The 10,953-nt window shown below is 33.9% G+C and overlaps 1 protein-coding gene across 1 annotated transcript; it reads right to left on the bottom strand.

Annotated features, from left to right (window-relative positions):
- Positions 1 to 5,299: 5,299 nt before the first annotated feature.
- On the bottom strand, positions 5,300 to 9,223 carry LOC131955930 (ankyrin-2-like). Its single transcript, XM_059320250.1, has one exon. The coding sequence runs from the start codon at positions 9,221 to 9,223 to the stop codon at positions 5,300 to 5,302; it is 3,924 nt and encodes a 1,307-aa protein (XP_059176233.1).
- Positions 9,224 to 10,953: the final 1,730 nt, after the last annotated feature.

Here is a 10,953-nt window from a genome sequence, read left to right as displayed (position 1 = left end):
TCGACTCTTCCTGATCAGAAATGGCATCGGCAGTGATGTGGGTGACAGCCATTTGATAATGGCATACGAGTAAGAATTTACATTACATGACGAACAAGTTTATTAATAATATGTTAAATTATAATTATTTGATTACAAATGTAGCATGGCCATCTGAGGTAAAGACCTTCGATGGGATTCAAACATTAAAAAAAGTATTTGGTCGCTATGTTACTCATTTTCCTATACATTAATTTAAAAAATAAGAGGACAAAGTTCGGCCCAAAATGTGTAGCTTAAATATAAAAAAATTCATCCAGAAAAAAGATATTCAAATACATAGGCCAGGCCTATATACTTGGGAATAGCCTTGGCTTATAAATAATGTCTTTGTTCTAATTCTATATCTAATCTTAGACTAATCTAGCTATATGAAAATTTCAATTGCCCCCTCCCTCCCGAGAAACAAATCTGGAATAAACACTGTAGGCCTACTAAATATTAATTTATTTTAAATATCTAGATTAGTACTATTAGTAGTAATTTAATTACTACTAATCTAGATTCTAGATTGGGTCTTATATTTAGTCTAAATTCAAGTACATTATCTATCTAGATCTAGTGCTAGATCTAGATTATTTAGTATAGATCTAGATCTAGGCCTAGATTGGCTAGATCTAGTACTAATTACTAGTAATCACACTTGACTAGAATGTAGATCTAAGTATTGATTAGATTTTAGATCTAGCTGAGTAGCTAGACCTAAGTACTAGCTACTTAGGTCTAGCTACTCAGCTAGATCTAAAATCTAATCAATTTAGTGACTTACTTAGGCTACTTAGTAAGTACCCTAAGTAGTAAGTAAGTAACTAAATTATCACTTATTATCAGACTACTCTAGTTTAGTAGTTAGCTCTAGAATTACTAGCTAGATCTAGACTTTGAAGTAGCTAGAAATCTAGATCTAGAATCTAGCTAGTGTAGCTACTAGTCTAGATCTAGATCTGACTAGTAATAGTATTAGATCTAGATCTAGTAGAGTCTAGTAGCCTAAGTAGCTATATCACTATATCTAGAATCTAGATCTAGATCTAGACTAGATCTATCTAGTAACTAGTAGTAAGTAAGCTACAAACAGTTAGATTTAGATCTTCTAGATCTACACGACACTTGGACTAGAATCTAGATTAGATCTAGAATCTAGATCTAGAATTTTGTCACTAGAATCAAGAGTTTTGACTAGTGACTAGAGTAGCTAGATCTAGATCTACCAGATCTAGAGTCTAGATACTAGATAGATTTCTAGTCTAGATCTAGATCTAGATTTCTAGATCTAGAATAGATCTAGAATCTAGATTCTCCTAGATCTAGATCTAGAATTAGATGTCTAGATCTAAAATTTAGAGTAAAATCTTCTAGATCTAGATTCTAGATCTAGATCTAGTCTAGAGTCTAGATCTAGATCTGATTTAAATTCTGAACACTTTAAACTTACTATTCTTACTAAGATTAAATTTCGCTCCGCTAGAAATGTTAGACGACTTATCAAGCAAAATTTCGATTAAGAAAGAGAACTCTTAAAATTTAATGGAAGAAATCATTCCGAGTTATACCCCTTACTCACTGATTGCAGCTACTTAACACGGGAAAAAGAATAATACAGGCCTACAGAAGATAAAATATAAAAGAAGTATAAATACGTGCATTATTTTATTACATAAAAGCTTGTAATTAAAACGTTTTTTTTTGCAATAAAAAAAATAATAGCAATTAAATTCTCTGAAAAAAAACAACACTTTCTTTAAAAAAAATAGGGTTTGTCAGTAAAATGCAGATGCGAAATCTTATTATATTAAATTAACATAAATATTTAAAGAATTAAATAAACTAGTTCTTTCATTTCTACACCATATTGCTAACCAGAGTCTAGTAAGTGTTAAGGGTTAAATATGTCTCCGGGCTCGACCCTAGGGGGCGCCAAAATGAGTTGGAAGAAAAATTAAAAGCTCATTTTAGCTGCAGTTTAGCATTATAAACAGGGGCGGAACTACAGTGCGGGGGGAGGGGGGGGGGGCTACCCCATTTAGTGGCCCATAGCCGACCATAAAATTTTTGTATAGTTAAAAAAAAATTTCTTGCATTTTTTACTTGACGGTAAAAGCTTTTGTAAATAACTAACAGATCTACTACAGTTGTGATGTTATGTAGTAGCTAACACATGCTGTTGCTTAAAGAAAAATATATGCCTGAGCTTCCATGGCTTATTTCCCCTTTTTAAATAGTTAAATAGGGGTGCTCATAAGCTCCTTTTAATATATTTGTACTAAACAAATTTAAAAGCAATTACTTCTCTTAATTATTATTTAAAAATAAACCGGGAGTGATCTCCCCTAAACTTTTTCGAATTTTCTTATATAACTTGGAATATATACATGATTTTTAATTACTTAAACTTTTAAAAATAGAATAGAATCTCATAGAAAAAAGAATTGCGCACCAAGCGAACGCCAAAAAAAAATTTGCATAATAGAGCGCAATATTATTAGTACTTTATAAATTTACAAGCGTTTTTGAGAAATCGGAAATAGCGTAAATTAGTACTTCCGGTCAACGGAAATTACTCAAAATTTGACAGAAGGTAGAGAATTAGATCTTTTACTGACATGTGAAATTTCATTTATCTATCTGAAATAGTACTCAAATAATAGGCTTTTGAAAAATTCAAAGTAGAAAAAGTACCACTTCCGGTTATTGGAAATCGCTCAAAAGTTGATCAGGATCTACGATTTTAATAAAATACTTATATATGAAATTTCATCAACCTAGCTGTAATGGTACTCAAGTTATCGTGTTTACACACAGACAGAGAGACACACACACAGACAGACACACAGACATACGGACAAGATTGCAAAATTATGTTTTTCCGCATCAGTGAGGCGTAAAACGTCGAGAATTGTAAAAATCTCTATTTTTTTTTTGCACGATTACAAAACTTTCTCTATAGGCTACTTCGTATACATGAGAAAGTAAAAATACAAACATAAGATTGACATAGCATAAAAAGGAAATATACTTAAAACAAATAATATAAATATAAAAAACATAAAAATAAACAACACGAGAAACCATTACACACACAAAGCTTTCACATTTTATATATATATTTTTTCTTTTGACCGGCTATAATTAGAGGATCGGCTGTATTACAGCAAACATATTGAATAAACTAGTTCTAAATAAAAAAAAAATTTAAAAAAAATCAACAGACTAATGCACTCACACACACGACATGTTATAATTTGTTTAAATTGAAAAAATTGACATTTATTTTCAAAACCAGATCAGGCCAGAAATGAGTATCCAATGTTTGTGTAGGAGGGAGGGGGGGGGGCAGAATTCTTTTTTTGCGGGGTGGCCCTTTTTTCTAGTTCCGCCACTGATTATAAATATAAAAAAAAACCGAGGGAGGGGGAAGGCAAATTGAAAGTTTGTCCCCGGGGGAAGGGTTGATACGCCTTTGCTCGACAACGATTCGTCAGGCACTGTCCAACACGTCCATTGATCAGAAGAAAGAGGGTTTTATCAATGCATTACCAATCTTATATTCTTAGACGTGTGACCTTGTTTTCTAAAACGGAGATAAATGTAAACAGTGCTCGCGTTATATTTCTTGGAACATATTTATAGAGACACGGGTTTACCTCCACTATCGCCGAGTACGCCACAGGGCATTGTGTATGAAAGCGTTGCTGCGGTCCCAGAAGAAAGTCTGACGAAATATCTCACTACCGCCCATCACACCATAGGGCGTGCTGTATGAAAGCCTAAAGTGTACGTTAATCACTCTCCGTAATTGTGAGGTAGAATACACTTCGGCGACCGCCCAAATGTTAGGGAAATAGAAGACCGCTTTTGGACAATTCACACACAACACATCAATTCACACACAGCACACCAATTAACAAATAGCACTACAATTAACACAACACGACAATACATTCACAACACATTAAACACAGCCAATTATATATATAATTTATTTTTCCCCAAACACTCAACAGAAATTTTGAGGAATATCCGTCATGGTGCATTTCCTAAACAAGAATGCGAGAAAATTTATATGATAAACCGGCTGATCTTCCTCGCCAAGGCTAAGAGTTAATATACATCACACTTTACCACTTTAAATAATTGTATACAAAAACAAATAATAGAAATATGAAAGTGTAAAAATTAGCAGAAGACTTCGGTTTGAATTGATTAGCGGCATTTATTTCAAACAAAAATATATGAGGATGATAAAAGCATTTAGCGAGCCAGCAATTCTCAATTACAAAAAATTCCAAATTGCATACACCTGAATATAGGAACAAACAGAATCGCTCGAAAAGTTAAAAAAAAAAGATTACTAAAAAGCAAATAAAGTACATTTAATTATACTTGGTATTCTCATCATTTAAACACTACTTCTACTAATACGGTTTCTGTTAGTCATTTTACTTCAAGATGGTGGTACTGGAAGCTTCCGTCGAGGTGGAGTATGTAAGTCTTCTGGGAGGGTGGCGGGGAAAGGGGGTATGGCGATCAACATGCACTGCGGTGAGTGGGGTAGGAGGGCAGAGTCATAGTGCCTCTCCCCGGAGAGATGACTGAAAGAAACTCTTTACATTGAGAAATCATTTACTAGATAGACTACCTGTATTGGACACACTAAAGCTAATTAAGAAAAAAAATGTATGTATGATATTCGCGTCACCGTTTGTACATAAATATACAATATATCTTTAAAATAATCAACGTCTCATACCAGCTCCTATTCTTTTAGAATAGCGCAAAAAAAAAAAAACGATTAAAAATTTGTATTGGAAAGCTGACTTAAAAAAATGCACCATCACATTTTCGTAAATATACAATATATTATGTTACATTTCAAATCAACATTTTGAATAATTTTAAAATGTAAACTGTTTACGAAAATGTAATCTATATCTACTAAATATTTATTATTTCAAAGAAAGTATATTTTAAATTTCAAAAACGTGTAACAAAACATATAATCCAACACTCGTACATGTATTTAAAACATGTTCAATGATTAATAAAACACGCAAATCCAAAAAAAAAACGCTACAATATTAAAATTGTTAATGTAGTGTTGTTCAGTACGAAATAAATAATATAAAAAAATGTAAATCAAAATCATCAAAACCCAAAAGATTTTCAGTAAAATTAAACTCTATATAAATTATAAACATAAGTTTAATCACAAAGCGAAAAAAAGTAATAAACTTTCCGTCCGTAAACGAATACAAGTTTCTCAGTCGACGAGCCTATGCCCAACAGGCCAGTAGTAGAGTAAAGGTCTAGGACATGGTAAAGTCTCGTACTGTACTGGGTCAAAACAAAGAGGTATTTTAGACCAGTCTTCTACAGGTAATCTTGATATTGGTTCTTGAAACATCAACGTTCGCTGTAATCTTGGTGGGAGTTTGGTCTGTTTTAGTTTTTCTTCTCTCATAGGCCCAGTCCCAAGTAAGGTGGAGACTTCAATAAAAGCTAGTTTGACCAGTGGCCAGGGTTCTCTTTTGGCCAAAGTTAACTCAGCATGTAGTGAGTCATTGGTGTCTAAGTTATCATCAGCATTGTCTTTAAAGTATTTGTCATTACGCAAACTCTTCAAGTCAGATGTAAAGATAAAGCCCGTGGCTAAAAAGAAACGAAGGAAATCAAAGTTTTTGTTCCGAGCAGCGCAGGTAAAATTTGATTCAGAAAATCGAGTGTAATTGCTTACTAAATGACACAGTGTGATTCCGTTTATTAGGAGAAATTGAAAAATAATTTTTGAATTATCTTTTAGACCAAAGCGTGCACGTTTTTCTTCAAAAAAAGGCCAGCATTCTGGCAAAATAAACTCATTTAATAAATACCGGTGATTTTCATGCAGGATAGGATCAACACCAAGTTTCAAAAACTTTTGAATGCATTCTTTCTGCGACTCCTTTTTTACATTTAATAAAGTATACACAATTAAAGATCGATTTTCATTATCCAAAATGTTTAAATCTGCACCAGCAGTAACCAGGACATTCATAATGTCAAAGAGATCATCTGCCACGTCAGATTCTCTAAACATTTCAATGTAATCACCGTAACAATCATTATAAGAATCTCCATAGTCTGCAACATACCAGTCTTTTTTCTTTTTAACACCTATTACAGCGTAAATGCAAGCATTTCTCCCCTCACTATCTCGTACATGAACATTAGCTCCGTTTCCTATTAAACTTTTCACGACAGAAATGTAGCCCACACTGGCAGCGAACATTAGAGCCGTGATGCCTTCATCTGTAGTGATATCTGGATTTGCTCCTAATTCTAATAATGCATCAACAGCTGAAGGATTATAAGATTTAGATTTGAAGTGTAAAGCCGTTTCCCCACTTTTGTCTATCCGGTTTATTTCATCTCCCTTTTCAATCAAATACTTAATAGTTTTCAAACTTCCCGCATAGAAAAGTGGCGTTTGCCCGGCATTATTTGATTCGGTGACATTAGCTCCGTTCTCTACTAAGAATGATACAATTTCGAAATTACAACATTTCACTGCAGCATGTAGTGCTGATTCACCATCCTTGTCTTGTATATTTACGCTCGCTTTGTTTTCAAACAGACATTTTACAACAGGTAGGAACTGATTTTTTGATGCAATCATTAGAGGTGTTTGCCCTGAGCTAGTAGTAGAGTCTAGATTGCACTTTTGACTTATCAAAAACTTGACAACGTTGAGACGCCCTAATGTGCAAAATTTGTGAATAGCGCTTTCTTTGTTATCATTTGTCATGTTGACAAAAATTTCACTTTTAGAATTTGTTTCAGTGGTTTGTAATGTATCAATCAAATCGTTTTCCTGTGCATTAACAGTTCGGTTGGCATTACTTACCAAGGTATTTTCTTGCCTGAAGTCATTATTATGTTGGTTACTATGTAAGACGAGCTTTTCAACTAAGGGAAGCAAATCAATTGCATACTGTGCACAATGGTGTAATGCCGTGTTTTTATTTTTGTCAACCAAAAACACGTTAGCCCCTGCCTTAAGTAAGACCTCTGCAGCCTCAACATTGCCGCTCACACAAGCTATCATTAGTGGGGTTTCACCATTTACATTCTGTTGATTTACTTCCGCCTTGTGATGTAACAGTAGCTCCAATATCTCTTTACTGCAATGTCGAGCAGCTTCATGCAGACAAGTGTTGCCTTCAACGTCTGCTAAAGAAAGGTTGGCACCGTGCTGAAGCATGGACTCAATTAGAGCTTTTGTTTTTATACTTTGTTTATTGGAAACAAACACTTTTGTGGGCACCGATGGTTCATCAGGATCTGGACCATACACACGTTTACGTCCCAGTGTAAACAAATATTGCTCACTTCTCTGAAAGCCTATGTATCGTGATCGTAACGTTTTGCTAAATTTTACAAGTTTTAAAACTTTTATCAATGCAGGTGTCTGAGTATCGTCTTTAACGTTAACATTAGCGCCATTTTTCACTAAAAGTATTGACACAATTAAATCATTATATTCTAGAGCCTTCAATAGCTCAGATTTTCTGCCTTTATCTGGAAGAACGCGATGTTTAATCAGCATTCGAACAAGCTCAGTATTTTTGTAAAACACAGCAACATATAAAGGCGAGCATTGAGATTCACTCATCAAGTTTACATCCGCTCCGGATTTTATCAAATATTTTGCTAACTCTCTATGATTATAAAGTAACGAAAAGAAAAGTGGGGTGTTTCCGAATTTGTCCACGGCGTTTATGTTTGATCCAGCCTTGATTAAAGATTTTACGATCTCCAAATCACCAAAGATTGATGCGATGTGTAGAGGAATCCTATCATCCTCATCAACTGCATTAACATTTGCCCCTCCTTTCAACAGTACATTGACTACCTCAACTGATTTCTTTTCTTCATATTGAGGAAAAGTTTGAACTGCTATGTGTAAAGGTGTGAGGTTATGCTCAGAAGTATCCAGCAAAGTGTTTTTCATCTCTTCCAAAAGATCATATTGAATGCGATATCTCTCTCGATAACACCGTGCAGTCTTCATGTTAACATCAGCACCAGCCTGAACCAGTTTTGACACTATATTTTTGTTAACTTTCAATACAGCATAAATTAACGCTGTGGTTTGTTTATAATTCACGTCTGCTTTGTGAAGAATTAGGATATCTACGAACTTCTCATGTTGTTTTGTAACGGCCCAGATAAGGGGAGTAGCCCCGTGGTTATTACCTTTATTGACATCTGCCCCATGTCGAAGTAAACATTTTGCTGTTTTCATATCTGAGTTTTCAACACAAATTGCAAGCGGTGTTTGGCCACGATTATCTGTACAATTTATATCTGCTTTTGCCTCTATGAGAAGATTTATCATTTCTTTGTCTGATTTATTAGCTGCAACATGAAGTGGTGTTTGATTTTCTGAGTTTTTGACATCAACTTTAGCTCCAGCTGCCAGAAGTAGAGAAATAATTTCAGACTTTCCACCGTAGGCAAAATGAAGAGCTGTATTTCCTCTCCAGTCTACTTCATAAATGTTAACTCCTTTTTCTAGAAGAAATTGTACAATATGCATTTTATCAGTTTGAACAGCTTTCATTAACATAGTTTGTCCCTCCCAATAGCGTTCATTAATGTTAATGTTAGGTGAGATCATCAGTGCGTTGAATATCTCTGCCCTGGCAAAGTCTTCAAATTTTAATGATGATATTTTTTTTGTAATGCCACAGTTAATCAAATCGACAAGCAAATCAAAGCATTCATGGTTATAAGCTGTATCGAATGCGTTTTTATGATCATAATAAGACTTTGTAGAAGATACTTTCTCTCCTTGAATCACAGCATCTAAGAAGTTGTAATCCCTCGCCATCATTAAAGCCTCCAACCCTCGCTCACACGTTAAGAAAGCTCCTGCCCTGATCAGTTCCTTTACACATTCGACTCTCCCCATTTCCACTGCTATGCTCAGTGCTGTGGTATATCTGACCTTAGTTTTGGTTAAATTAACATCAGCGCCTGCAGATATCAAAGTTTTTAAAGCCAGTATGTCATTTTCCATAACAGACATCATCAGTGCTGAAACGCCATGCATGTTTTGGAGGTTAATATCACTGTTCTCTAATCTCAATATCTCTCCACTTTTAGCTTTGTTAAATACATCTTTAACGATTCGACCAGTCATTTTGTAAACGGATGATCAAATCATTCAAATTAACATCAACTACAATCAAATGTGCTTCCTCGGATATTTTTCTATTTCTATAATAATAAATCTGCAAATGGAAAGAGTGAGTGTTAAAAGTTAAATCATCATCGGAAAAAATGAGGACTTAACATTTTATTAACTTTTGTTTCGGTTACATTAAATCCTATTAGTAGGAGGGACGGCGTCTCGAGTTCGAATCCGGGTTCAAGTCAGAAGAATGTCCCTGAGTCCACCCAGCTCTGCTGGATACCTAACTCACGTTAGGGAAACAAAGGCAGCGTGGCATAGTGCTGAACACCTCTCCCTTTTAACAAGGCATGTCTTTAAGTTTAAGTAGGCAATAATAAACTGAAAACATGCATATTGGGAATTCCCGTTCAAGTTCAAATATGTATCCCACACGATCCGATAATATTTACAATTATAATCCATTATAAGGTTTCTTTGAACAAACTTATGGAATAATTGTCATAGAAAGTTTAGGAGAAATCTTTTGCGCATTAGTTATTTTTTTAATTTTTTTTTTACAAAATAGTGGTTTGAGTAAGCCACAATAAACTGAAAATAGGACAATACAAATAATTTCGGGAATTCCCGTTCAAGTTAAATATGTTCCCGAACAAGTACTTGTAGACCTGAATCTAGATCTAGATACTATTTAGTATTTAGGACTACATGTTTAATCCCACTGCAGTTAATTTGAACATAAGTTTGGCCTCATTTTTAAATAATTTAAACAAAAGATAGTTCAATCATTTTCTATAGGCCTAATAGTTCTCTTGCGTACCTATGACTACAATTTTGATGACTAATATAAAAACAAATGTAGGCAACATATGAGTTTATAATTATAGACCTAATAATCAAATAAGTTATAGACACATACAGAAAATTAATATTTTAAAAATTTCCTACTACATAGGCCATCTATCTTACGATCCATGTTGCGTCCAGCTTTTTCGATGAATGTTAATTCTAGCCACATGAATAAAATTAAATGTATTTGATACAAACACCAGTTGTATTTTATCTTTTATATAATTATCATTCAATGAAAGAAGTATCTACCATTTTACATTACATGATACTAAAAGTGACTTAACGACAAAAAAGTAATGATGATAGCAAATATTAGTCGAAACCGCATTGTACTGAGCTGTAGCATTGAGAAGTAAATTTCAGTATTAAATTAAATATTAAGTGCATAAATCTTGCAATTAAGTTATGCCAAACCTTTAGCTGAATTGATGAATGGAAATAGTGGTCTTATGGAGTTTTCGACTCTTCCTGATCAGAAATGGCATCGGCAGTGATGTGGGTCAATGCCATTTGATAATGGCATACCAGTAAGAATTTACATTACATGACGAACTAGTTTATTAATAATATGTTAAATTATAATTATTTGATTACAAATGTAGCATGACCATCTGAGGTAAAGACCTTCGATGGGATTTAAACATTTAAAAAAGTGTTTGGTCGCTATGTTACTCATTTTCCTATACATTAATAAAAAAAAATAAGAGGACAAAGTTCGGCCCAAAATGCGTAGCTTGAATAAAAAATTCATCCAGAAAAAAGATATTCAATATATAGGTCAGGCCTATATACTTGGGAATAGCCTTGGCTTATAAATAATGTCTTTGTTCTAATTCTATATCTAATCTTAGACTAATCTAGCTAGACTATATGAAAATTTCAAGTGC

Source organism: Physella acuta, unplaced genomic scaffold (assembly GCF_028476545.2).
Source record: "Physella acuta isolate Inbredline_101_S28 unplaced genomic scaffold, ASM2847654v3 ptg001116l, whole genome shotgun sequence".
In the NCBI taxonomy this organism is placed as follows: domain Eukaryota; kingdom Metazoa; phylum Mollusca; class Gastropoda; family Physidae; genus Physella; species Physella acuta.
This window is presented reverse-complemented; position numbering and strand designations above follow the sequence as displayed.

Excerpts from the sequence above, each read along its gene's own strand:
- LOC131955930 (XM_059320250.1), bottom strand. The coding sequence starts at position 9,223 with ATGACTGGTCGAATCGTTAAAGATGTATTTAACAAAGCTAAAAGTGGA.